We start from the raw sequence: 27,067 nt of genomic DNA, 5'->3' as shown, positions 1-27,067 counted from the left end.
CCCGCCAGCGCCATCGCTACCGAGGAGCAGCGGCTTCCGCCTCCATACGTGTCATGGCGGCTGTCACATGGCTCCTCCTCAGGGAGCCCGCCCTCAGCTGAGGCCCGGCGGCAGGGACCGGACGAGAACCGCCCCGCTCCTCCCGTGCGCTCTTCGCCGCTCCTGGCCGTGCCGCCGCGGGGGTCCTGTTCCCTTCTCCCCGGTAAGCAGCACTGCAGGCACGTCACCCGTTCAGGAGGGTGTCGGTGCCGCTTCCGCCTCTGTCTGTGGTGCTGAGGGGTCGCTACCGGGGCTGCGGGGCCTGGCCGCGCCTCTGTCGGCTGTCTCGGGTCAGACCCCGCCGCGGGGCTGACGGCGACGAGCCGGGGGCACCCGGCGAGGAGGGGGGTAACCGGCGCGATCGATGCGGTAGGGCCGGGACGATGCCATCGGCTGTCCGCTGGCGCTGCCTGCGGCGGGTGCTTGACGCCGGGCAGGGCCGGAGGTGGCGGCGGGCCCGTAGCGGAGGTCTCGGTGCCTGCGCGGGGCTCTGAGGGCCGGGCGGGCTCGGTCAGTGTGTGCCGCTTGCTCGCGGCGTGCTGCTGAGGCGGGTTAGACACGGAGGAGCTCTTGTCAGTGCGGCGGCACCGCTCCGGTCTGCAGGCCGCTGCGCAGGTGTGTGGGGATGTCGTGATGGACGCCGATACGATAAACGAGTCACCTGCTGGGTCAGGAACACTCGGCCGGTGGGAGAAGGTCGCTGCCTTACTCGTTTTTGTCAGCAGAGCCACGAAACGTTTGGTAGCGATGGAGGAAGGTTCGGGGAGGATTGTGAGGTGATGGAGGGAGCTCAGGGTCCACGGTCCCGCTCAGAGCAACATCACCTCTGAGGTCAGGGCCTTATCCCATGAGGTCTTCAAAGCCCTTGAGGATGGAGAGACCACACCAGCTCTTTGGGCAGCTTGTTCTTTGGTTTCGCTGGCCTCACAGCTGAAGTTTCTGTCCAGCACGGATCTCAGTGTGCACCCATTATCTTTCATCCTCCTGCCGTTGAAAGCTCATAGGAATGCTGATGTTGTATGGTTGCTGACATTGAGGTGGAAGATAAAAAGATGGTGTGTTTTAGCTGTACTCTGTCAAACTTCTAGGTCTGTTACGTATATGTCAATACATCCATGTTTTCAGCAAGGGTTGCTGTGTATAATTGCAGTTTCATTGATATCAATGGTGCCGGTAAGGCTACTAATGGTATCAATAAGGCTACTAATAGATTGACCAGAGACAGTAGAATGACCTCAGTGAATGGAAATTACGTGGGAAATATTCAGCCTTATGCAGGAGGCAACAAATGAGCAGGGGGTTTTGAGTAGGAAAGTATGCAGTAATGCAGAGTAAAGTAGGTTACAGCTTTTTGCCCAACTTAAAATAGTTGCCTCAGAAAGCAAAGAGGGAATTTCAAGGGAATGGCATTCTCAAGCTAAGCACGTGGATGATGCAGACAAGGTGTATGGAAACTCAGTGTTTCAAATGGGAAAAATAAAGAAATGTAATTGCTCCTGCATGATTCTATATAACTTTGCAAATTAATTTCTTTTATAACTGTTTACATTTGGAATATATTTTTGTGAGCCAAGGAGCATGACATATTACATATCATTGCAGCATCTCAGCTGTTCTTGTTCATTTCTATCCACGCTTTAGATTTGGCATCAAACAACACAACAGAAAGAAAATGACCCACTGGTTTCACCGCAACCCTTTGAAGGCTACAGCTCCCGTTTCATTTAATTTTTATGGGGTAGCCACCACTCCAGCTGCAGCAAAGGTTTGCAAGTAAGTGTGCTTGTGGTTAACTTCACACTGTCTCTCAGTTTGGGGGGCATTCTTAAAAGTAATGGTTACTCTTCAGGTTTTGTTCTGAAGATGACAAGAAATATGTAGGCTGGGAGACGAGTGTTTGGTTACAAAGAATGAATTATCCAGTTTTCAAGTTTCTGAGTGTGTGGCAAGGCCTATTATAATAATGCGGAGGCGAAAGAGTGAACATTTCATTGTCTTTCTGATGACTGTGCATTCTTCTGCAAAAGATTACTTAAAGTCATTTCTATAAGGGAATAAGGCATGAATGTTCTATTGTAGATAGGAATAGAATGAAAAGAGATCTCAGCTTATTTGGTAGATCTGTGCTTATCTCTTCAGATGGTCATCCCGTTCTAATGTTGAAGAATGTTTCTGCTTGTTACTTCCCTTCGCCTGCACCCAAGATCTCAGTAGATAAAGGCATAGTCATTTTACTTTAGATTAATAATAAGTACTGATTATCCATTGCTCTCTGTCCAAAAAGGTGGTGATATACATGGGTAGGTACATTCTTAGTAGTACATTTCTGGGTAGAATTTCTTAGAGATCTTTGTTTTGTGTTTCTTCCCCTCCATATAGTGATCTGAGGTTATCTCGATCCCGACTGTTGGAGCTGTTCACAGACTCAAGTTGTAATCCAGAGATGATGAAGAATGCAACTGACCTGTACTTCTCACTCTTGCAAGGTAGGAACATTAATTAGCAATACTGCTAATACATCAAAAGGTGTAGAATTTGAATCTTAATGACACTTCCCAGAATGTGTATTGTGCTTATCTTCCATAAAGAAGCTTTGCATTTCTCAGGAAGGAGAGTATCTTCATGGGTTGTAAGCTTGATACCACTCATGGGTATTTCTACGAGTTCCAGTGTTCTTTGTGGCCCGGCCAGTACTAGGTGTTGGCAGTTCTGTCCTCTTGCTTTTAACCTCTTTGTGCTTCCTGCTGGAGGAGAAAATGTTTAGGAGTTACTCTTTGGTGTAAACTTCACTCTTTGATATAAACTTCTGGTTTGTCTAATGCTGGTTAATAGACTTGTGAGCTTCTTCTGCTGCTTATCTTAGTTGTATATATAGGTGCTCGTTAGAACAGTATCTATATTATCAATAGATGGTCACCTATGATGATGCATTCCCTTGAGACCTTCCTCCTGCCAGTATTTTGATAACTCTCTCTTAGCAGTCAGGTGCTCAGGCAAGATTTTTAGGACTGAGTTGTCAGGAATCAGCTGATTCATGGAAACTGTGATCCTTCAGTCTGTGGGAAGTGAAGCAGCTCATGTTGGTTTAGTTCCCTCAGTCCCTGAGAGGGTGTAAACCAATGTGACATAAAGGTAAAATAGCAGTCCGTGTTGCTGCGGAGAAGATTTGGAGAGTTTCTTTAGGAAAGCATCACTCTTGATCGCTAAAACCTGCTGCATGTGAAAGGAGAAAGTATTTCCTGAGTTTATAAATGTGTCAGCACCTACAGCTATAGCTCAAATAGCTGCTGTTGCAAGTCTTGAGTTCTTGAGGTTTGTAAGACCTGATCAGACCAAGGCCAGGCTTTCTCGTCCCTGAAGAATTCCTTGGGCCTGCATGTGTTAGGATTTGAACATCCCGTAGCATGAGCTTCAATCCACTGACTGCTGCTTTCTGGGCTGCTGGATGTAAAGGACCAATTTCCTGTAGCCCTGGAGACAAAAAGAATAATGAGTAGGTGAGTAAGTCATAAGCCCTTTTCCTGTTGACCAGGCAGCTCTTCCTGGAATTTCCCAATAGCCACTATGGTGGCAGGGAGTCACTCACCTTGAGCAGTCTCAGTCATCCTGTACCTGGGTCAGCCCAACTCCGAACTAGTTACCACAGAGGACATGTAGATACCTGCAAGGTTTGCCTTGAGCAGTCAGGACTCACAAGGTTAAGTTGGAGACCTGCTGGGCAAGGAGTTTCTTGTAGCTAGTTTGGGTTTTTTTACACATCTTGTTCTGAAGATACTGAGGAATAGAAGCCTCAGGAAGTAACAGGTTTTTGAGCAGTGCAGCAAGAAACACTGTTTTATCTATATCTGTGTTCTCATTGATCCCCATTCCTGTATTACTTGTTTCTGTTTCTTACCTTGACATTGCCTATTGGTACATTTTTTTGATCCTACAGGTTTTATCCTTTCACTGGATGACTCTTCCCAAGAATGCAAGTTGAGATATATTCAGAACTTCAAGTGGACAGACACACTGCAAGGACAAGTTCCAAGGTACATACACTGTTATGGTTACAGGGTATGCATCTGTTTTCTTTTGGTCTGTTATGTGTATGTACATGTGTAAAAGAAGACCTAGAAGTGTAGCAAAATGTAGAAGTGTAGCAAAGTGGTTTCCAAAACCTTGTTGGTGTGTGGTTTTGATAGTTGCTGTACTGCATTAGGTGCTCTGAAGCATGTGCTGCCTTTATGTAAAGGTGTGATCATAGAATCATAGAATTGGATTGGGTTGGAAGGGACCTTAAGATCACATGGTTCCAACCCTTCTAGCGGACACTTTCCACTAGATGAGGTTGCTCCAAGCCCCGTCCAACTTGGCCTTGAACACTGCCAGGGATAGGGCAGCCACAGCTTCTCTGGGCAACCTGTGCCGATGCCTCACCACCCTCACATGGAAGAATTTCTTCCTTATATGTAACCTAAATCTCCCCTGTTTAAGTTTAAACCTGTTACCCATTGTCCCTGATTACTGCAGTCCCTGATGAAGTCCTCTCCAGCATCCTTATAGGCCCCAAATGCATGATAATAATAAAATAAAGATTTTGGTGATATGTGATTGTGATAGAAGGGTCTGTTGTGTCTCAGTTGATCTACAAACTATATCTACAGATAGCTAGAGCAGTACAAAAAACGACCTTAAGAGTATTAGTGAATTGTATATGGTAACACAGATTACTACAGTTTAAAACTTCCATTTGGCACTATTGCCTGACCATTATCTGCTGAGTTTTTTTTAAGTACATTGCCAAAGATCTCATTTTGTTCTTGTCCTCTGAAGCTCATAGTACATGTGCTCCTGGTACAAACACACAGAGCTTCTGTTTTAAGTAGGGATACAGATCTATAACCTCCTGGGTTATTCAGTTCACTCTTGCTATTGTAGGCAAGTGTGTTGTGTAACCACACTTACAAATTTGTCAAGCTTTATCTAGAATAAATGCTCAACTTCCTCAAAGCTTTCATTCCCTTTGAAAGACAATCTGTTGATTAGGGCTCTCTCCTGATTTTCTCATCGCCACATGCACTTGTCCTTTTGCCAGCATGATTCTTCCCACTCCCACACCTTTCTTTTTAAAGTTTACTAGTTCCTAAGCTATCCTGAGCTTGTGATTGGAAGTTCACTCTTTCCACAGACCATGTTTTTAGCTTCTGAAACTCCCTGCTATTTGCACATGCTGTTCGACTGCAGTTACATAAATACTTGCAGTAACATTCATTCGAGGGAGATGTAATAGACTGACTTATTAGCTCAGGAGCTGCAAGTTTAAAGGAGACATTCCAGAGCAAGGCTTTCCACAGAATGTGCAATTTAAGGAAAAAAATAATGGAAAAATGTCAGCCACACCCAAAGCTAAGCACTCTCAAGTTACTGTTTTAAAGTAAAAGTTCCCAAATGGGAAGGGGAGGCATCTGAATGTGGGAGATTGAGCTCTTAAAGGGAATAAGTAAAAACTGAAGTCCCTTTTAGGCAGTTCAGCAAGTGCAAAACTGTTGACTTTGTAAGTGGAAAGTGTTTTATGGAGAGAAACATTGATTTATGTTTGTGTGACCTATCAGCAGAGAGAGCTTGTCAGAACAAAATGGAAAGCATTTAATTGTTTGGGGGGGGGGGGTGTTGTCTTTCTGTAGTGCCCAGCAGGATGCAGTGTTTGAACTGGTTTCCATGGGATTTAATGTGGCTCTGTGGTACACAAAATATGCATCAAGACTCGCTGGAAAAGAAGAGTAAGTGTTTTTCTTTTCTTAGTAATTCCATTGCAGCAATATTCCACCCCAAAAATTAGCAGGTTCTGAGTTTTGACTGTTGTAGTGCAAGTCTGTCTGAAACAGTAGGAGTTCGAGGAGGCAGCTGGCCTTCATTCATGTGCTGTAATGTCCAAGTGCACTTCTATCCCTTCTTGCATCTGTGAACAAAGTGACTGTGGTATAGAGAAAGCGTCAGTTGTGAGTAAACCCTTCATCAGTCCCGCTGTGAGTGTCCAGGCACAAAATAAGGATTCTCAGAATTACAGCTCTGCTGACTTTTAGCCCTACAGAGTTCTAAAGCTTTTGCTTTTTAACACTTGAGGTTACCTTTAACTTGAAAGTCATTAGAAGGTCTTACATTTCTTTTTTCAAGTGAGTTCTATTTGATTATTTAGTGATGGGACACTGTAAAAAAACTTCTTTACCATGAGGGTAGCGCAGCAGCAGGACAGGTTACTTGGAGAGTCAGTGGGCTCTCCATTTGTGAGGGATTCATCTAGCCAAAGCCATAACTGACCTGATCTACTGTTGTCTGTAGTTCTCCAAAAGTGGGAGGTGGGACTAAATGGCACCTAGAGGTCCTTTCTAACTAAGATTGCATCCATTTATTCTGTGTTCTTAGTATAACAGAAGATGAAGCAAAAGATGTTCACAGAAGCCTGAAGATAGCAGCTGGGATCTTTAAACACTTGAAGGTAGAAAAACTGTCTTTGCTGTCTGTTCTGTAAGTTGTTTCCAAGTACTTGACTTTGTCTTAGAAAAGCATTTGCTCTTCTGACAAGGTTACAGAATAAACAAATAGCTCAGACTGTCTGAATGATACAAGAAAAAAAAGGATTGAGTGGTTGCACAGCATGCCTTGCTACTCTTTCCCAATGGCAGTGGAAGAGTAATGCCCAATAGCACATACACAGTGCAGCCATCTCTCTTGGGACCTTCACTCAGTGTCACATCCGTGCAGGAATAAGGGACTTGCTTTGCATTGGCAGCTGTGGTATTAAGCCTAAACTAACCTTGGGACTTGCTTTGTCCTTAGGAAAGTCACATTCCAAAACTGATTACACCTGTAGAAAAGGGAAGAGATTTAGAAGCTCGACTTATTGACTCATACATCATCCAATGCCAAGCTGAAGCTCAAGAAGGTATCTTCAAATCTGCATTTGTTGGGGATGGGAAGTGACAGTCTTTGTGGGTTACTTTGGTGTCTCATGAAGTCTGCTTGGCAGCAATGCCTGTTTTTAATTCTCCTGAAGTACTGTGGCTTAGTGGGGTGGGTTGCTTTTAAAGAAACTTCAGTTACAATTATAGGAGGAAGCTGCCAAAAATCAGTCTGATATTACACATGTAACCAGTTTGGAAGAACTTGTGTGTGACATTCCTTCCCTCTTCGTTTTTCCTTTCCTGCAGTTTCTTCACCACCATTCTATCCAAGAAACAATCTGTCTTTATTCTGCAGTTTGCTTGACTGCACAATACTTGTTTTCTGCTTGTGCAGGGGGTTTAAAACACTGAATACCTCTGCTCTGATGTGACATCTTCAATTAAACTTTAATACTCTGCTATGAAACTTCTTTTTTCAGTGACAATTGCTCGGGCTATTGAACTGAAGCATAATCCAGGACTAATAGCTGCTCTTGCTTATGAAACAGCTAACTTCTACCAAAAAGCTGGTGAGTCCCTTGGTTTGTATCCTTAGTGACCTGGTTTATGCATTGTTGCCAGCAGACATACTTTACCCGCCCATCAGTTGTGATATGAACACTGTTTCTCAGTGGACATGCTTTGTGTATTTAGCTTCTATTTAGCCCATTTAAGGCTTCAGTTATCAGTGTAACAGATATATCTTGATAAGGCATTTTGGTTTTAGGGAAATCCTTTTCTGTAGCCTGTGGCAGGAAATGTTAGTGAGGGGAGACAGAAGACTGAGTAATGTCTTGAGGATATGTAATAGCTGTGAACAAGTGGCTTGATGTAAATGGAGTGTGTTTCAGCTACCTTTGGGCAGCACATGATGATGCAGACTGTAAAGTGTGTGTAAAGCAGGTTAATTATGTACATACTTCCAGGTGAGTGAGCTGATCTGTGGCCTTACTGAGGCAAGTAGGAACAGTGCAGAAATATGGGAGTCAATATAAGAGATGGAATATTGTAGCATATGTAGGCTTTTATAAGTCACTACTTGAAATTAAACTAGGAGCAAGCTTTGAAATGCTGCCTAAAAATACTTAGGAGAATTAGCCTTCCAAACTTAGTAGATGGCAGTTTCAGAGATTATAAGGACAACTGCATGGTAGCTCAACAAACTGCATGCCTTTGGTTTTTCATATAGCTTCTCGGTGTTTTTGCAGAAGTAATTTATGTCACTTGTTGCTGGCAACTTTATAGTTAAGATCTGTTGCTGAGTTAAAGAATTCTGGTCTTTGGGGGTGTGTGTGATTTTTTTCTTTTTGGAAATGTCTTAAAGAATAACTTGACATTTGTGTTATAGATCAAACATTATCCACTTTGGATGCTACCTATGCAGGAAAATGGAGGAAGTACTTAAACTTGAAGAACAGTTTCTATATGGCCTATGTAAGTACTTTGCTTGATGGCTGTCACAGCTTTTGATGTTGTCCTAAGGACTGGATAGGGAATGGGGGCTGAAGTGTTGCCTTGACTTTCTATGCTGTGAAGGGAGATGAGGCAGTGTTGATGGCCTTTGAAGTGGTTTGTGGAACCAAGTGAAGTTACTGCAATGTGGAATTAATTGTGATCCCATATTGTTAAGTGAAGCAGTTCAGGTTGAGTGTAATACTGCTGTTCCATTGTCTGCATCACAATCTAACTGATCATTTTTTGAATGCCCTGAATGAAAATGCATTAAGCAATGTTAGGTACCATTCCAAGTGCTGTCCCTATGAGAGTGACTGATCTCTTAGCAAGTGCAGTGCCTCTCCTGGGATCATCAGCTGCTCAGTTTGCCTTTTATTTCTTGTTGCCTGCCACAACCTGTAACCCAACTCTTTCATGCTGTAATAAAGGCCCAAACCAAGCTGTTAACACAGTTGTCTTTTTCTTACATAACTGAACCTGTAGCTCAAAGCTGCTTGCCTTACTAGCAAGTTTGAGAGGTGAGGGAGGCTCAGAGCTGTGGTACTTTTCCTTTCTTTTCAATTTATAATATGGGTGATGGTAGGTTTAGGTAACACTTGCAATACTGTGAGAACAGACTAATTAAAGGAAGGAATGCAAGGTAGGCATTAGTTCATGGAATTGTTCCTTTACCAATGGTATTTAGTATTTAAATTCAACAATTCCTGATAATAGAAAAAAGGCAGTTCTGTTCTCACTGGAATACAGTACTATATTCAAGTGTAAGTATAAAGGAATGGGACTTTTTGGGCTGGAAAAGTTATTTGGACTGTGGCAAAATATCTCAAGCAGCAGTATGCTTCATTGCTTCTGGATCAGTGATGTTTGTTGCAGGTTTGGTTTTTGACTGTTCAGGTTGTTTTTAGTCTTTGCTTTATAAACTTGAGTGGGGTTCATCCTCTTTCTGGGATGGGGCTTGATAGAACCATAGAATCAACTAGGTTGGAAATACCTTTGAGATCATCAAGTCCAACTGTTACACCAGGATTATGGTGCACATTGATACAACAAGAAGGAGGTTTGAACTAGACCGTATACTAGTGGTTTTTGATAGAGGTAGGGGACCAAAAAGACGATGAGGGTTGGAAGCAAGTTCCAGTTCGGCATCGTGGGCAACCCTCCTCCCTTCCTGCCCTGCTTCCCCAGGTGCCCCTCTGTAATAGGTTTGAGGCCCTGGATCTTGAAGGAGAGGTAAGTGAGGATGTGGTGCAAGGCCCGCCTACAAGGTCACATAGGAAAAGGCGGTCGACTTCGCACCTCAAGACTGCCTCTGATAAGAAAGTAAGAAGGGTCATTGTAGTGGGCGATTCCCTTCTGAGAGGAACAGAGAGCCCGATATGCAGAGTTGACCCTCATCATAGGGAAGTGTGTAGTCTGCCTGGAGCCCGGATCAGGGATATCACCAGGGCGCTCCCCAGCCTGGTGCACCCGACAGACTACTACCTGCTGCTGGTCTTCCAGACAGGTGGGGGGGAAGCTGCTTCCCGCAGCCTGAGGGGGATGAAGAAAGACTACAGGGCCTTGGGGCGAATGGTGAAAGAGTCTGGGGCTCAAGTGATCTTCTCCTCACTCCTTCCATCTTCCAGTGATGATGTGGGACGGGATGGGAAAATTCAGTCCGTAAACAATTGGCTACGAGACTGGTGCTTTAGGCAGGGCTTTGGGTTCTTTGATAACAGCTGGTTTTATAAGGCTCCAGTCCGGATGATGGCACGTGGGAAAGGTTTAACTCACAGAGGCAAAAGGATGCTGGGGCATGAATTAGCAGGGCTCATTTGGAGAGCTTTAAACTAGATTCGAAGGGGCATGGGGTTGTAACTGGGCTTGCCCCAGTGGGGCAGCACTCTAGAACTGATGAAGACTGGGAGGCCTCCTATAATCCTAGGGTGGAATCGGTGAGCTCAGCTCGCTCCTTGAAATGCCTATACACCAATGCGTGCAGCATGGGAAATAAGCAGGAGGAGTTAGAAACCTGTGTTCGGTCAGTAGATTATGATTTGGTGGCAATTACAGAGACGTGGTGGGACAGCTCACATGACTGGAACGTGGTCATAGATGGCTATGTCCTTTTCAGGAAAGACAGGCCAGCCAGGCGGGGTGGTGGGGTTGCTCTTTATGTGCGAGAGCAGCTGCAGTGTACTGAGTTCTGTCCAGGGACAGATGATGAGTGAGTTGAGAGTCTGTGGGTGAAAATTAAGGGGCAGGCTGGCAGGGGTGATACTGTTGTGGGTGTCTGTTACAGGCCACCAGATCAGGGTGAGGAAGTTGACGAGGCCTTCTACAGGCAGCTGAGAGCGGGCTCACAGTCACAGGCCGTGGTCGTCGTGAGGGATTTTAACTTCCCTGATGTTTGCTGGAAGGATACTCAGCAACCCAGCCACAGTCCAGGAGGTTCCTCCAGTGTATGGATGATAACTTCCTCATGCAAATGGTGGAAGAGCCAACCAGGAGAGGAGCGCTGCTGGATCTCATCCTCACTAACAAGGAGGGTCTGGTCGAAGCAGTAAAGGTTGAGGGCTGCCTTAGTTGCAGCGACCACGAGATAGTGGAATTCAGGATCTTGTGTGCTAGGACCAGTAGAATAGCAAGTAGAATTGCAACCCTGGACTTTAGCAGGGCAAACTTTGACCTTTTCAAGCAATTGCTAGGGGAAATCCCATGGGCAAGGCTGCTTGAAGGTAAAGGGGCCCAAGATAGTTGGTTGACATTCAAGAATTGCTTATTCCAAGCTCAAGAGCAGAGCATCCCGACAGTCAAGGAAGAGGGCCAGGAGACCTGCGTGGCTAAATAAGGAACTGCTGGGTATGCTCAAATGGAAGAGGAGAGTTTACAGATCATGGAAGATGGGGCTGGCCACTTGGGAGGAATGTAAGGCTGCTGCTAAGAGGATGTAGGAAGGCAGCTAGGATGGCTAAGGCCTCCTTAGAATTAAATCTGGTGAGAGGGATCAAAGACAGCAGAAAGAGCTTTTTCAAATGCATGGCAGATAAAACTAACACCAGAGGCAATGTAGGCCCACTGATGAACAGGATGGGGGCCCTGGTGACAGAAGATACAGAGATGGCAGAGTTACTGAATGCCTTCTTTGTCTCTGTCTACTCTGCCAGAGGCAGTCCTGAAGAGCCCTGTACCCCTGAGACCTCAGATGAAGTCAGGTCAAAGGAGCAGTTTGCCTTAGTCGATGAGGAATGGGTTAGAGACCAGTTGAGTAATCTGGACATCCATAAATCCATGGGTCCAGATGGGATGCACCCCCGGGTACTGAGGGAGCTGGCTGAAGTCATTGCTGGACCACTCTCCATCATCTTTACCAAGTCTTGGGAAATGGGAGAGGTGCCTGAGGACTGGAGGAAAGCAAATGTCACTCCAGTCTTCAAAAAGGGCAAGAAGGAGGACCCGGGTAACTATAGACCGGTCAGCCTCACCTCCATCCCTGGGAAAGTGATGGAGCACCTTATCCTTGGTGCCATCTCAAGGCATATCAAGGATAAGAGGGTCATTAGGGGCAGTCAACATGGTTTTACCAAGGGGAAGTCATGCTTGACCAACCTCATAGCCTTTTATGAGGAAATAACACGGTGGATGGATGATGGCAGAGAGGTGGATGTGGTCTACCTTGACTTCAGCAAAGCATTTGACACAGTCTCCCACAGCATCCTCACAGCTAAATTGAGGAAGTGTGGTCTGGATGATCAGGTGGTGAGGTGGATTGCAAACTGGCTGAAGGAGAGAAGCCAGAGAGTTGTGGTCAATGGGGCGGAGTCCAGTTGGAGGCCTGTATCTAGTGGAGTGCCTCAAGGGTCAGTACTGGGACCAGTATTATTTAATATATTCATCAATGACCTAGATGAGGGAATTGAGTGTACTGTCAGCAAGTTTGCTGATGACACTAAGCTGGGAGGAGTGGCTGACACGCCAGAAGGCTGTGCTGCCATCCAGCGGGACCTGGACAGGCTGGAGAGTTGGGCAGGGAGTAACTTGATGAAATATAACAAGGGAAAGTGTAGAGTCCTGCATCTGGGCAGGAACAACCCCAGGTTCCAGTATAGGTTGGGGAACAACCTGTTAGAGAGCAGTGTAGGGGAGAGGGACCTGGGGGTCCTGGTGGACGGCAGCATGACCATGAGCCAACACTGTGCCCTTGTGGCCAAGAAGGCCAATGGCATCCTGGGGTGTATTAGAAGGGGGGTGGTCAGTAGGTCGAGAGAGGTCCTCCTTCCCCTCTACTCTGCCCTGGTGAGACCGCACCTGGAATATTGTGTCCAGTTCTGGGCCCCTCAGTTCAAGAAGGACAGGGACCTGCTGGAGAGAGTCCAGCGCAGGGCAACAAAGATGATTAAGGGAGTGGAGCATCTCCCTTATGAGGAAAGGCTGAGGGAGCTGGGTCTCTATAGTTTGGAGAAGAGGAGACTGCGGGGGGACCTTATTAGTGTATATAAATATATAAAGGGGGAGTGTCATGAGGATGGAGCCAGGCTCTTCTCAGTGGCAAACAATGATAGGACAAGGGGTAATGGGTACAAACTGGAACACAAGAGGTTCCACTTAAACTTGAGAAGAAACTTCTTCTCAGTGAGGGTGACAGAACACTGGAACAGGCTGCCCGGGGGGGTTGTGGAGTCTCCTTCTCTGGAGACATTCAAAACCTGCCTGGACACATTCCTGTGTAACCTCATCTAGGTGTTCCTGCTCTGGCAGGGGGATTGGACTAGATGATCTCTTGAGGTCCCTTCCAATCTCTAGCATACTGTGATACTGTGAAAACAGCTCAAAGACTCTCATCTAGACTTGACACGGCTTGCTCCATACCTACCTCATGGTGTTTATGTTGAATGCATTGTTCAGTGAATGCTGCTTTGATTTGCAATCCCAAATTGTCAGCTATCTGCAGGGAATGGCAGCTTCAAAGAGTTGCAACTCTGAAGTAAAGAGCAGAAGTGAATCAGTGCAGGAAGTACCTTGTAGTGCTGGTAATGATTTTGTCCTCTCCCATTAGGCATATTGTTACCATGGTCAAACTCTACTGGCGAGTGATAAATGCGGGGAAGCAATCAGATCTCTGCAGGAATCAGAGAAATGTAAGTGTGATTGAGACTGGATTATAGGATCTAATGGTGACATGCCTGGTTTATTTTGCTGTATCATGTTTATTTTGGTCTCCTATAAACTTAAGGTTTTTATCTATCACCTGATGAAAATCCAGCATGATTTTGAATGGAGACAATGTATTCTTTCGTGTGTCTTGCCAAAGACTGTTGTTCATAACAGTGCTCCAGAAAATATCATCTTCACTTCTCAGCCTGTTAGAGACTGGCTCTGAGCTGCCTGCAGTGCAGCATGAGAATCACTTGTCTGGTATTGATGGTTGTTAAGTTACTGCAGCCTTTTCTGCTGTGGAAGTTGCTCTGTCTTACATTAAATAGTAAATCTAGATCATGATTATTTGGTTTTAAACAGGTTTCAGTAGCTTACTTCCTTTCTGTTTCTTTGAAAGGTAGATTAAGAGAAGTTAGCAGTAGCTCAATGTCTTTTCAAAGCTGTTGCTACCCCAACAGCCTGCACTGCATAGCTTTACCATGTTGTATAAAAAATGCTCAAATCATCACATGAGAAACCTTTAATATTAATCTTAAAAATAAATAAAGAATTTATTAGAAGCAGTTAAGTTGGATTACTTGCAGTAAACCAAATAGCGTGGGTTTTACTATGCCTGTTCTTCACAGTAGAGTGTTTCCTTGCCCACTCCATATTGAGTGCTGTTTATTTTGGGGCATCACCTTCATTCCCTCTCTTTTTCCCTACCATGTGGCACAGTTCTTGGGCTTATTGTTGCATTTTGCCTCATGTGGAAGAATGCTTTCCTGCATCTTCCTACCCAAAAAGCTATCTCTTGTTTTTTCCTGTTCCTGGTCGCTTTTTGGACACAGTAAACCTTGGCTGAAAGTGCTGCCTTTGAGCTAGTTTATTTTTGTTTCTAAGAAGCAAAAAGCCTAAATGGATTCTGGTATCTCCTAAAACTGAAGCACTGTAGATCAGACCCCTGATTTAATAGAGTCATGTAAATGATTTTTATTACATTTCTTTCTTGCAAAGTTTTTGCCAAGGCTGAAGCATTGTGCAAAGAGTATGGAGAAACCAAAGGGCCTGGGACTACTGCCAAACCTTCTGGACATCTCTTCTTTAGGAAACTGGGAAGTTTGATTAAGAACACACTAGAAAAATGCCAGAGAGAGAATGGGTTCATGTAAGTAATTTATGGTTTGGTGCAGGGCTCTATATGAACTGCTATTACCTCATTTGCCTTTATGTCAAGATAGGATGGTAAATTCTACTCTCCAGTTCTTACATTTCTTTAGGGCATGACATGTAACTTAAAGCAGATTTGCTATGGGTCTGTGTTGTCACTTTCTGTGTTCTGTGCCAGTTCAGCAGGGTAGGTTGGACTGACACAGAGAGGTTAAGTGGTTTTCTTCCTTCATTCCTCAGCTGCTTTGGTTCATTTCCTTCTACACCAGAGAGAGTCCTGCAGAGGTTGTTGTGTTGCTCTAATGTTCTCTTCCCAGCTGCTGGGACCTAGCAGGCAAAAGAGGACAGAAAGGAAATGAAGAAGAGACTTAGCTGCTTCTGCTTTGCTATAGGGAAGCAAACACATGCTTTCAGTGAAGAACATGCTTTAGGATGCTAGGAGCTTTACTAGGCTAAGTATAATTACTATTGTGAATAGGGCTTTCTGTTAGTTAATACCCTTTCCAAAAAGAGTTTGGAAGCAGTTTAAAATAGCAAGATTAGCTTGGCTTTAGAATTCTTTTGCTCATTTCTTTCTCCCTTCCCCTCCTCTTGTGATTTAGTATTCCGTAATAGTTTTGTTATTTCCCTTGTTATGGTATTTAAAGACCTGCATAATAGGGAAATTGACTAAACAAAAATAGTTGTTAAGTATTGAATTTTATACCCTCATTCAGTCTTTGTGTTGTACCAAGTCTTTGTGGGTGTTGCAGTGGTGTTGCTATTATGCGCTTTGGCACATTAAGGGTGGTTGAGGGAAAGAACCATCCTCTTCATCTTCCTTGGGAAGTATTTTAAATCCTCCTTTTAACATTCAGCTGCTCAGGGTGCTGGGACATCAGGTCTAGGTCGTGCTTTGCCTCAAAAGGCTGGACCAGATGATCCTTGCGGTTCCTTCCAACCTGGTGTTATATGACTCTTATGTTTTTTAAGGTCTTTTGGAACAAAAGGTGTTTTTCTCATCAAAATGCTGGGAATAATGGTTATCAAGTAGGAAAAACCCCACGTGGTTATGAGGGGATGAACAATACCAAGAAGGGATTGCTTTTGTTCTTCTGAATCTCGCTGACAGAATGCATGTTGGACAGTACCTTACTAAAGAAAGAAAGCGACAGTGATGGTCACTGTAAAAACCCAGATTGTTCTTCTTTAGAACTGCAGACAAGGCTTGCAGAGATGGTGCACTGTGTTTCAACTATACTGCTGTGTTCTATGACAGCTATTTTCAGAAGGTGCCAGCAGAAGCTCCCCAGCTGGAACTGAAAGCAAACTACGGCTTAGTAGAGCCTGTTCCTTTTGAATTCCCTGCCTTGAACGCACACTGGACTCCTGAAACACTCGCGGCATTTGATCTCACCAAGAGGCCAAAGGATGACGCTGTAAGATAATCTCATGTACTGTTTTCTTGTTACCTTTATTCTGTGTCTAACACAGAGTTTTACTGGTTTGCTTTTCAGCAACATTCCCCAGCTACGGGTATAAACACAAGGCAACCACCTGAGCTCACATTTTCACTGTGCCAGGAGACAAGTCAGTTAACTTCTGCCACACTGTCAGCATCTGGAAATGAGGGGTCATTGTTTTCTAAGTCCTGAATAGGAGGAAATTCTTAAAGGTGTATAAGATGCTGGAATGTTACGGGAGTGAGTGCTATAGAAGGTTCTGTTTTAGAAAAAGATTCATGTAAGGATGCTGAAATAGAGAATATGTGTCTTTTTCAAGGCTTGCTCAAAGCCTTCAGCCTCGAAAATAGAGGCAGCTATTAAATTAGAATATGTAAAGTTAGCTGTGCATAAATACTGAGCAGGCACAGTGGTTTGTACTTGTGGTATTTAGGGCTTTTTTATTCTTGTTTGCAGGCTAAACCAAAACCAGATGAAGAAGTAAAACCTCTGAAGGAACCAGATATAAAGCCTCAAAAAGACAGTGGATGCCAGATTTCTTAAGTGCCATAAGTGCTATGAATTCACTTTGAAGCTGTATTAATGGGACTCTGGGGCTTTAGTTCTGATCTCCCTTTTTCTGATCCTTCTTTTTTAATTTAGAAGACTAATTTAATTTACTTTTGTTAGTGTGCATCGATCTTGCTTGAGAATGTGGTGGATTTCTAGGAGTTTATTTATATCTGACATATTTTGGGGTTTAGTGGGATATCATTGAATGAATGGGCTTAAATGTTCCTATTGTGCCTCTAGAGAGTTTCTTTTTGTGGGTTTAGTTTCTACCCACAAATAACAAAGGAAGTATCACGATTGTAACACTTGAGGATGTTTCCATTAAATTATATGCTATATAATGTTAAATTGTGCAAACAAAAGTTTGCATGAACAGTTCTATTTGTCCAGGTTTTGCCATTCAAGCTCATCACACTGTCATGTTCAGATTCACTTAATTGGAGTGAGGGAAGAAAATCCGGGTTTGATTTGTAACACCCCTGTAGTATTTCACAGGACTTAGCCTTAAGTTCTGTGTAAGTGGAGCACAATTTATATTCTTCTGAAATGATTAGTATCTGTTCTTTCCTCTACAGATTAGGGTTCTTGTATGAGAATTTGTAGTAAGGTACTTTAGCTTGTCTGTCCTTAAGTTAAAATCCTTTCATATCAAAGTGTATATGAAAGTGATGCAGCGAGTAATATGAATGTGCTTAAAGGCAAAGCTCAGTCAAGACTGAGAAAGAAAGTGTTTTGTAGAACTTTCTTCTTCCATTTCTGCCTTCTGTGGAAAATGTGATAACATTCTTTAGTGCTGAGCACTGCAAAACACCCATGTCAACAAAAACACAGCTTTCTGGTGTGCTGCAAACACAAATGACTGATGCATGCATTGAAGTGGGACCTTGCAGTCTCGGGTAGCAGTTGCTGCACTTCACTTTACCTGAGAAAGAAACTGAACAGCCTGCAAATGCTCCTGTTTCAACAAAACATGACAGCATATGCACTTACCAGGAACTATACTGTAAACACATTCCTCTCTTGGTGCTGTTTGGCTTGGTTCATCTTCCACTGTGGTGTAATTCTGTTTGAAATCCTTTATAGGACTTAGAGTAAGTTAGCTTAGCAGCCAGGATTGTAGCTCCTTGAAGGCACATGGAACAAAAGCATTTGAGGAGATTAATAGGAAACTCAAGACTCTTCATGAGATAATGGACCAAAATGCAGAATTTGTTGCTGCAAAAGGCACAGAGGCTCTTAATGCTGCCTGGCATAGGTGAACCAAATGCAGAACTCATTGTGTCCAGTGATGGATTTTTCTTCCAGCCAGTTTTGCACACAAAATAAGTGTAAAATCAGCTGGATTGCTTTGGAAGAAGTTTCTGTTCTGCAAGGGCTTGGGTGGGTAGAAGATGGTGAGTATCAAGAAGAATTTATATCTAAAATTGATCCATTTCTTCTGATGCTGCACAGGGCCCTGGAATATGGTTTATGAAGAGTTATTTATCTCTGTTCATAGCTTCATCCACTGACTTTTTAGTCTTCTTGTATTGTTAAGAGACCAGCTTAGGTTTTGCCAGAATGGAAAGTGGAGCTACTTTGCTTATACAGATTTCAGTTCTGAAAACGTTTAAAGCTGTAGTCATCACCATTTGCTTAGCCTGCCCCCTTTAAGGCTCAAGATACAGTTAACTCAGTTTCATAATCATGATTTTATAGTTGCTCACTGTTTTTCAAATGCTTATACATGTTAATGTGTACCTGTCTCAATGTAATTAATTTCCTCTAGGTAGACTAAGATGCCAGTTTCCCTCCTCCCCTCATTTTCCCTCCCGTCTGCTACACATGTAGGTCCTGCGACTCATTTCCAATGAGGCTTTTGCCCATGGGTATAATTCAATATATGAATATCTTAAAACAAAATGAACTGATCATGTCTAAATCATTCCCAAACAACTTCTTAGGAAAGGTTAGTTTTATGGACTTCTAATTCTTTGGACTCTTTTTTGAACCAAGTGGTTTGTTTGAATCAAGTTCATTGTAAATAGTTTGGGACATAACCAAGTGGATTATGTCAGATTATGGCATTACTTAAGCCTAGCTGTGTAACCTCTTATGCCGTAGCTGTTTCAGTAAATATGATGTAGTAGTTTAAAAATAGACTAATGGAACAAACTAACTCACTTGACATGTGTTGCTTTTCAAGGCAAACTTTGTTTACTTGTAGGTAAAGTCCTATAGCAAACATTGGATAATTTTGTCCCAAAATAAGAAACTGGAGACAGTTTAGTTTGCAAAGTATAGAGAGCTGTGTGTCAATGAGCAGTTTTCTCTTTGGGTTTTGTTGGTTAGTGGCAAGAGTAATTGTAAATACTATGTAGATTAACTGCCCAATATATTTAGGAATATGGGTGAATAGACTGGAAGTTCCAGCTAATCTGGAAATGTAACAGCCATATTCCTTCTGTTATGATTTCCTTTACTAATCTTTAAAAATTAGGTATTTTGAATGGTGACTTTTTAATGCTCTAATGCTGCAAGAGCCTGGTTTTATGGCCTCTCTCTGGTTTCAGAGGCTCTCATGGCTAAACCTGCAAATCTTGTTGGTATAAATAGTCCTTAAAGATTTGTGTCCAGTCTGAACTAGGACAAAACTGCAGCTAAATAAATTACGGAGTGCTGGGCCCTCTATTTTGTGCTTTAAAAAAATGCAGTGATTGCCTTTTAATCTGCTATAAAACAAACTATTGAGGTCTTTGTAAGTTTTCTATTCAAATAACCTTTCTTCATGTATTTAAATATACTTCCTCCTTGTTTCGTGTTCCTGGTTTACAGTAGTTGATCTCCATCCAGCATGTGACACTCCAACAATGGAGGGACTAAATTTGCCCCTTGGATGCTGATGTCTGCCTCCCACTGGATGCAGTAGAGGAGTTTTTGCCTGTCAGCCTAAGGATGACGTTTGGTCACTTCAGTGTTCAGCATGCATATGTGGTGTGTCTGTAATGGTGGTGGTGGTTCATACTATAAGCAAGAAAGCAGATCCCTGTATCTGTGTAGAATATAGACAACTTTGCACTTTAGAGAGTTCTGGTCTTGCAGTTTTGGAACGATACAATGTGGTTGTAAATATTCCTTCCTGTCATTTTGATTTTGTTGCACTGATTTCAGTACTGTGCTATTGGTAAGACTTTTTATGGGAAACATTACTAAAATGTACTGTTAATTGTCTGTGTATAGAACAAACTCATGAAGCAGATCTTTACCTTTAGTATTGGGGGAACACGAGAGGAGGCCATAGTTCATCTGCCTTCCATGTCAATGCACAGAAATGGAAGTTTTCTGTCTCTGGGGTGATAGATTTCATCCCGTCCCTGTGTCTAAACTGTTTCAGCATTAACACAAATCCTGCTCATGCTTATTAATTATCTCCAAAAAAAAAGTAATCTGCCTCTAAAGATCATTGCTAAATTGTCATAGCAGCATGAGCTGCTTTGGGGTTTCTTCTTTCTTTTTCCTTCTAACTGGCCCAGTTGAGTGAGGAATAAAGCACAGCGAGTATGACTGGCATGGAAGAGCCCCTGCAGTGGGTACCTGTCTCCAGGTTCTGAGTGCAGTATAAAGAAAAGCTTTTCCACAATGACCTCTGCTTTCATTCAGATCTTTCCCTGATGCTGGTGCTCTCAGCTTCAACAAACGTCTCATGGTAACTAAGGGGACCCTTGATTAGCTTTTGATGTAGGAAGGCCTGCCTCTTTTGCTGCCTTCATGGATTACAACCTTGAAGCCATCCTGTGCTCCCAATAATCAGACTTCAGTGGTATCGGCTCCAAGACTGACCACGCAGCCTTATTTTGTGCAGTCACCATGCAATCTTAAGCTTCATAGTTTGCAAATTTGTGTTTAACCACGAGTTTCAGAATACCACTTAAAATAAACAATCTCAATGTCTCGGGTTTAGTTTTGTCATTTAAATTTAACATAAAAGGGTTTATCTTGAATGTTGCTTTCTCCAATTTAATGCAAATTTAATGATTATAGAGTACTCTGTCCTTGCAGTATGCCAAAGGAGGACTTAAGTGAGGAAGATATGTGAATTGAGTGCATATGGAAGTAGTAGCTACAACGAAGCACTTCAAGTCATGGAGCAGGAGGAGAAAAGATGGAATTTCCAAACTTCTGGTTTTTAAAGTACTTAGGTATGATTTCCTGTGCCTGTACAAACTCCTAGTGCTTCCAAAGCTCTGTGACACTGAGATAGTCTGTATGCTCCGTGAAGGGGTTATTTGGGAAGTTACTTGCTGATCACTCCTCTACATTGCCAGCAAGTGGGAACATAGGATTTGTTGGAAACATCTCTTTCCATATTCAGGTGCTTGGTTGACTTGTTCCATTTGTAGTGTAAATACAATACATGTAATGTCTTTTAGCCCCTCAAACTTTAGCACAGTTTCTAGCAGAAATAAATAGCCTCTGTTGGACTCTGATAACTGTTTCTTTCTAAAATAAATCTTTCTCCCTCAACAAGGTCCATTGAAAAAAGTTACAGAGGAGGTGTTTCATTCATGCAGGTTGTGACTTCAGTAGAAGTCTGTAACTAATTCTGTGATACTTTTGCTCCTTCCTAGTGATTTAAAGGATTTCAGTTTATACATAGACCTCAGAGTACAGTAGTTTGGCTGTCTAAAACTATCTTTTCCTTAATTTTGATCATTCCAAATCATGTTATAGGGATGTGAAGACTGGACAATTTGAGCATAGAATTGGGAATCTGACAATGTCCTGGATAGCAACTTTCTGACACATTTTCCTCACCAGTTTAGAAACTAAAGTGTTTCTAATTCACAGGATTTTTTGCCTGACACCAGACTCATCCCTTCAACCATGGAGCCAACCAAGCATCTGGAGAGGGTTCACGATTTTAGCATGTAGCTGCTGGACTGGATTCTTGTTTTTCTTTCCTCCATAAAGACAGTAATCTTAGCAGCAGCAGTCTCTGCTGAAACAGATTTACTCTGAAACAGGTTACCAATTCACACAAAGTCATTGTTGTCTGTTGGGAACTCCTGAAGACCCACAGTTTCCCTCATGTTGGTTTGAAAACAGCTGATGAGTTCCTTGGAACACTTTGGACTTAAGGAAGCCAACCAACTCCTTGAAAAAGACCTATCTATCTTATTGTGGGCTTTTTCTAGTCCCTTGCAGGCTGCTTTTTATGCCTTCACTTTCTAAGTGACACGGAAAAACCCCTAGAATTCCGTGCTTTATTGCTTTCCTTATTTTCTTGTGCATTTGAATGAGAGTGAAATAACCACCAATGATGCTTATAGCTAACAGCATTGGAATAAAGAGGATGAGTGGACACTTCAGACCAGTTTTATAACTGCCTTTACAGATTGTATATAGATGTCTGCACACGGCTTGCTTTGGTTTGTGCCTGCAAGTTTTCTGTTGAAGCCATAACAAAGCGAGATTTGGCTTTCTGACGGTGAAAACAGATTCCGAGTAGCAAGTCCTATACTCATTTGTTATCGGTAGCTTTGGAAAATGCAAGGCTCAGTGGTGTTATCCTGTTGGAGGAAAAGTCTGCAGGATTTTTTCTCTAAACTGTGAGTTCAGACAGATCAAAGCTGATGGGAAGCCTAGATAAGTTGTTTGTCTCACACTTCTGTGACAAGCACATTCATGTCATCTGGGCTGATGATGTTGCTCAGATTTCGAACTCAATCTCAAATCTTACAGCGCTTTTTCCTGAGATTGATGCAAGCTGGCATTCTTGCACTTTTCAGCTGTGTGGGGGGTGTGGGAACTCCTCTGACAGCACAGGCTTTCTGTCTTAAATGACTTGCCTTTCTAAAACCACAGCAAACCTTATTCTTTTGCCTTAGTTCTCACAGGCAGCTGGTATAAACATACACACAGAAGATTCTGTCTTACGCAGCTCAACTTTCCACCTCACCAGACATACCTGGTAGTGAGCATTTTAGAAAACCTGGATTAAGTTTTCTGTGAAGAAACAGTTTGAAGAAGCACAGGGATACCAAATGTGGTCTGTTGATTGTTTAATAAACAGGTAATGTAGAAGCAGAGCTGTAAAATGCACAGTAGTTTGGAAGTTCAGATGAAGACAAGTGGTGGGATGGCTGTTCATTACTGTTGCAGCATATGGAATCTTCAAGCAACTGAATGCCAGTTAGGACAGAGCTACTGATGTCCTGGCAGAGGCCAGAGTGGTTCAGTGGGATTGACTGACAGAGATCCACTGCTGCTGCTGGGGTGGCCTGAGGAGTGTCAGGAGCGTGTGAGATGGGCCTGTGCTTTTGAGAGCTGTGGAGTCAGCCTTAGAGTTGTCTTGTCTTCTGCTTGTCTTCTGCTGTGGTGGTGAACATCTGTTTACTGTCAGTTGGCTTATAATGGAAACATGAACCATTTGGGTGAAAAGCTGTCATTCTGGTCTGTGTTTTGTAGCATTTAGCGTGATCTGACTGCAGTCTGGGAGATCTCTTGCAGATAAGCTCATTTTAGGTAGGTAATGAGTGAGTTACTGTACTTTTTTGGTGTCGATATCTAAGTGGGCGCAGAATATCAGTTCCCAGAATAGCTGTTGCTGACTCCTGCTTTCCTGGAAGGTCAGTTCATGATCACAATTTCTTTGTCCTGCACCAGTCAGCGTTTCTTCTCTCCAGCCAACTATTTCTCATCATAGAGGTGTCCACTGAGCTTCTCAGGGATGTCTCAGGACTCTGGCTAAGGGGGTATCCTTCTTGGTCAGTGTGTTTACCCAGTCAGCTTTGTGGCAGCTCCTGTCAATCTTTAAGTTCCTCTCATAAAAGAGGGTTTCAGTTCCCCTGGTCACCCTGCAGCATTACTTGCATATTCAAATTCCTGTTGCCTGGCTCTCAAAGCCAGACTTGTCTCTAATATTCTAGATGAAGCCTCACTAGCAGAGCGTGTTGAGTCTTCCCTGTCAGAACCAGACATGCACCTTCTGGTGTCTCCAAGGATCACATCTGTCTGTTAGAGCCATGTAGTGGTCTCTAATCATTTTGCTTCATGCCTCCAATCTTTCTGTCCCAAGGAATGACTCACCTTCAGTTTACAGTGTCAATTTTGGTAGCTCCTAGATCTAAGATTGCACTTGCTCTGTTGAATTGCTGCAAAATCTTAAGGTCAGGTATTTTGTTTGTGATACCCAGATCCTGTTCTCTGCTGACAGTACTTCCTCAGTTTTTGCCCTCAGCAGGTTAGTCAATACCTTTCCTCCACCCCACAAAACTATAATACGGTGCATAACAGCACCAGGACAAGAGTACTCTTGAATTTATAAAGAAAACAATAAAATCCCATAGTATATAGTGAAGTTATGGCCACTAAGGGTCAGCAGGGTTTATATTTTGCTGCAAGTTTATGGTTTTTGGTCAACAACGTGAAGTTGGTCCAGGCAGCAGCTCTCTGGATGGCTGCAGAGCACAAAGAGTGTGCTCCCAGTAGTGGTATTGCAGCTTTACAATGGGAAGAGCTGTAACAAGGTACATAATTTAATGAGGTTATGCTGAAAAGGACATCTTTGTCATTACTTAAATGGGGACATCTAGGAGCCCATGCATGCTCTGAGACCAGGTGAGCAACTACCTTTCCATAAAGGTCACTGCCAAGGCCATGGAACACTGGTAAACTCAGACAATCTCTTGCCTTTTGTCCCAGCAGCTGCTCTGTTCCAGAGCATCTCCCTTTGGTTTTGAATACCTAGAGCCAGCCTTAGTGTGAGCAAAAGAGCAATTTGAAAGCAACAGAAAAACCTGATTATCACACAGGTCAGTAACAACCAGGGCGTAGTATATCGGGTATGTTATGAATTTTGTGCAACCTTCACAGTTAGACCAGTGTGGCAGAGAGCACTTGCAGAAGAATCAGAATAGGATGGTTCTAATTGAGGATGGACCATTTTGTAATGGTAACTGCATCAGCTCCTCAGGTAGTGGTTGTAATGTTCCTGAATCCTTTCACTAATAGAGTTTTCTTTATTTCATATAGACTATGCTGTCTGCATTTCAGGTTCCTCTCTTACCCTATTGACAAGCTATCCTTTTGTCTTTCATGACCTTTTCCTGTACTTGACTGTTGCTGTGCCTCCCCTTAGTTTTTCCATCTGTAGACTAAACACCACCACTCCTTTGCATCTTTCTGCCTTAGTCTTAGTTCCTGAGCTATTTACTTATTCTTACTACTGTCCTCTGGACTTTCTCTCATTTCTCCACACGCTTTTCAAATGCTGTCATGGCCAAAACAGAACAGAAGCCTCCAGCTGGGCCTCACCAAGACAGAGTAGTGCAGATCTGCTACCTAAGCAGCTGTTTCCCATCTTGTCTAAGGGCAGATTTCCTTACATCCTGGCAGGGGAGTTGGAACTAGATGATCTTAAGGTCCTTTCCACCCTAACTATTCTATGATTCTATTAGTTTTATAGAAATTCTTTTGAGTTTATTCTTATTTTCTATGATACTCTTAGCTGTTTGCAAAAATATATTTGCAGATACATGTATTGCACCAACACATTCACTGATGAAAATACTAAGTATAAATGTCCAAGGCAGAGCCCTGCTCAGTTTTTCCCCCTGTGCTGAGAGTGAAATAGTAGTTAATTTCCTAAGAAAGATCAGAGCCATGGCTGACCTTTCTGATTTTGAAGAACATGAAGCTACTTGATGCTATTCCATCCTCTCACATTAAATGTACTTTTTGCTGCCAGTGGTGTTAAACATCACGTAAACATCACATAAACATCACATCTCCATATACAGCATTATGTCAGATGCTTAGGTTAATTTTTGTTTAGTACTGTGTGATGTATTGATTATAAATAAAAATTATTACATTGCAGTTAGACATCAAAAAGCAACTTATGGTGGCAAAATCAGTTAAGCAAAAAAGTATGAATAGCTCCATAAAGGCTTAATTCAGTCCCCTGTCCTTATGCAGCATGACAGGCTTTAATTACAAGGTCATGCACCACTTTTCTAGAAGACTTCACACATGGAATATTTACTCATTCAAGACAGCATGGTCTATTTTCAGTGTATTTGATATATCTGTGCAGTCTGTCCTCCTTTATTTGCTGCGCAACATGGGAATGTAGTACAGAATGGGGACTTGTTCATCTCCTGGGTTCTTGAGGAGAGCTGATAGATAAGTATTTGAATGCTCTGCAATGTAATTTTTTACAGAATAAAGACAGGAGTCAAGATTGTCAGCAGACTAACTTAGAGTATCCAGCTGGAAACATCACGGGATACTTAGCATGCTACACTGTGGGTAGTGTTCCTATTGCGTGCGTCTGTAGAGACTGAGAATGGTCAACACTCTTGCCAAAGGATGGCAAGTGTTTGGAACCAGAGCACAGCAAGCACCCATCATGCAGCTATGAGCTGCCAGGATTCACACAGGCATCCTATGGAAGCTGTAAGGCAGGGGCTGCCATGGTGTCGAACTCTCTGTGTCACCCTTCAGCTGCATTTGTTGTAAACCCATCTTTTGTTCCTTCTCATTCCTCAGACTCCTCATTCACATATTCCAAGCTCTCCATGACTGAGGATGGGGTCCTATAGACAACAGCTTTCCTTGCCCTGCAATCCTGACCAGCTCCACAGGCAATGCTCCAAAGTCCTCTCTCTCCGACTAATAAGAAGGGTACTTACAGGGGGAAAATGATACATGAGCACAGTGTATACCATCCCTTTTCAATTATTCAACATAAATAGTGCATTTAATGAAAAAATATAATGAAGAAACCTCCAAAGCATGTGTCCTAACTTTGAACTTGTGTATTTGGGTCCTGGGCAAATGTTCAGAGGTACAGCAAAAGCTGAACCAGTGACCACCTCTTTGTCACCAGCTAAATAAGATCTGGAGATATTCAAGGCCCGGCTGGACAAGTTCCTGTGTGATGTACTCTAGGTTACCCTGCTCTTGCAGGGGGGTTGGACTAGATGATCTTTTGAGGTCCCTTCCAACCCTTGGGATTCTGTGATTCTGTATCTTGCTTAGGAGAATGGAGAGGATATGCTTCATCAGGCCTTATTTTAACTCTGCTATTATGCTTTATGCCACAGAAGATGTTAAAAGCTGATTTCAGCCCTGAACAATCTACTGTTGAACCAAATTTGGCTCTGTAATACTTTATTTACTGTTTTACTTAAAGCTATTTGAAAGCTTTAGTAAAGTTTTGTGTATGATTGTTAGTTTATGTGTCCTATTACACACACCAGTCCTCCTGGACTGTACATTGTGAAGTTGCCACGTTTAAGCTGGATTTTGATTGTAAATGATATATGAAAGTGAACAATCAAGAAGTCAAGACAACCTTAGGAATTTTATTCCCCAAACTGATGAGGC

The 27,067-nt window shown here is 43.0% G+C and overlaps 1 protein-coding gene across 6 annotated transcripts; it reads left to right on the top strand.

Annotated features, from left to right (window-relative positions):
- Window positions 1-61: 61 nt before the first annotated feature.
- Window positions 62-26,809, top strand: BROX (BRO1 domain and CAAX motif containing). 6 transcript variants are annotated; one of them, XR_013956751.1, is made up of 15 exons: window positions 62-202; window positions 1,681-1,812; window positions 2,419-2,525; window positions 3,974-4,070; window positions 5,706-5,801; window positions 6,445-6,517; window positions 6,859-6,964; window positions 7,403-7,492; window positions 8,311-8,396; window positions 13,453-13,534; window positions 14,550-14,700; window positions 15,961-16,120; window positions 16,601-18,090; window positions 19,511-20,874; window positions 21,524-26,809. XR_013956751.1 is itself a non-coding variant. In XM_080617042.1 (13 exons), the coding sequence occupies exons 2-13, from the start codon at window positions 1,712-1,714 to the stop codon at window positions 16,685-16,687; spliced, it is 1,236 nt and encodes a 411-aa protein (XP_080473168.1). In that variant the 5' UTR covers window positions 62-202; window positions 1,681-1,711; the 3' UTR covers window positions 16,688-21,324. The 6 variants fall into 6 exon arrangements, 1 of the variants encoding a protein (XP_080473168.1); XR_013956752.1 differs by having other exon boundaries at window positions 16,601-20,874; XR_013956755.1 differs by lacking the exon at window positions 21,524-26,809 and having other exon boundaries at window positions 16,601-20,381; window positions 20,735-20,765.
- Window positions 26,810-27,067: the final 258 nt, after the last annotated feature.

Source organism: Psittacula echo, assembly GCF_963264785.1.
Source record: "Psittacula echo genome assembly, chromosome: 4".
NCBI lineage: Eukaryota > Metazoa > Chordata > Aves > Psittaciformes > Psittacidae > Psittacula > Psittacula echo.
Note: the sequence above shows the minus strand (reverse complement) of the source record. Positions and strands in the feature narration are given on the sequence as shown.

Excerpts from the sequence above, each read along its gene's own strand:
- BROX (XM_080617042.1), top strand. The coding sequence starts at position 1,712 with ATGACCCACTGGTTTCACCGCAACCCTTTGAAGGCTACAGCTCCCGTT. Across the intron at positions 4,071-5,705 it reads CTGCAAGGACAAGTTCCAAG|TGCCCAGCAGGATGCAGTGT; the intron begins GTACATACACTG and ends GTCTTTCTGTAG. Across the intron at positions 7,493-8,310 it reads TAACTTCTACCAAAAAGCTG|ATCAAACATTATCCACTTTG; the intron begins GTGAGTCCCTTG and ends TTTGTGTTATAG.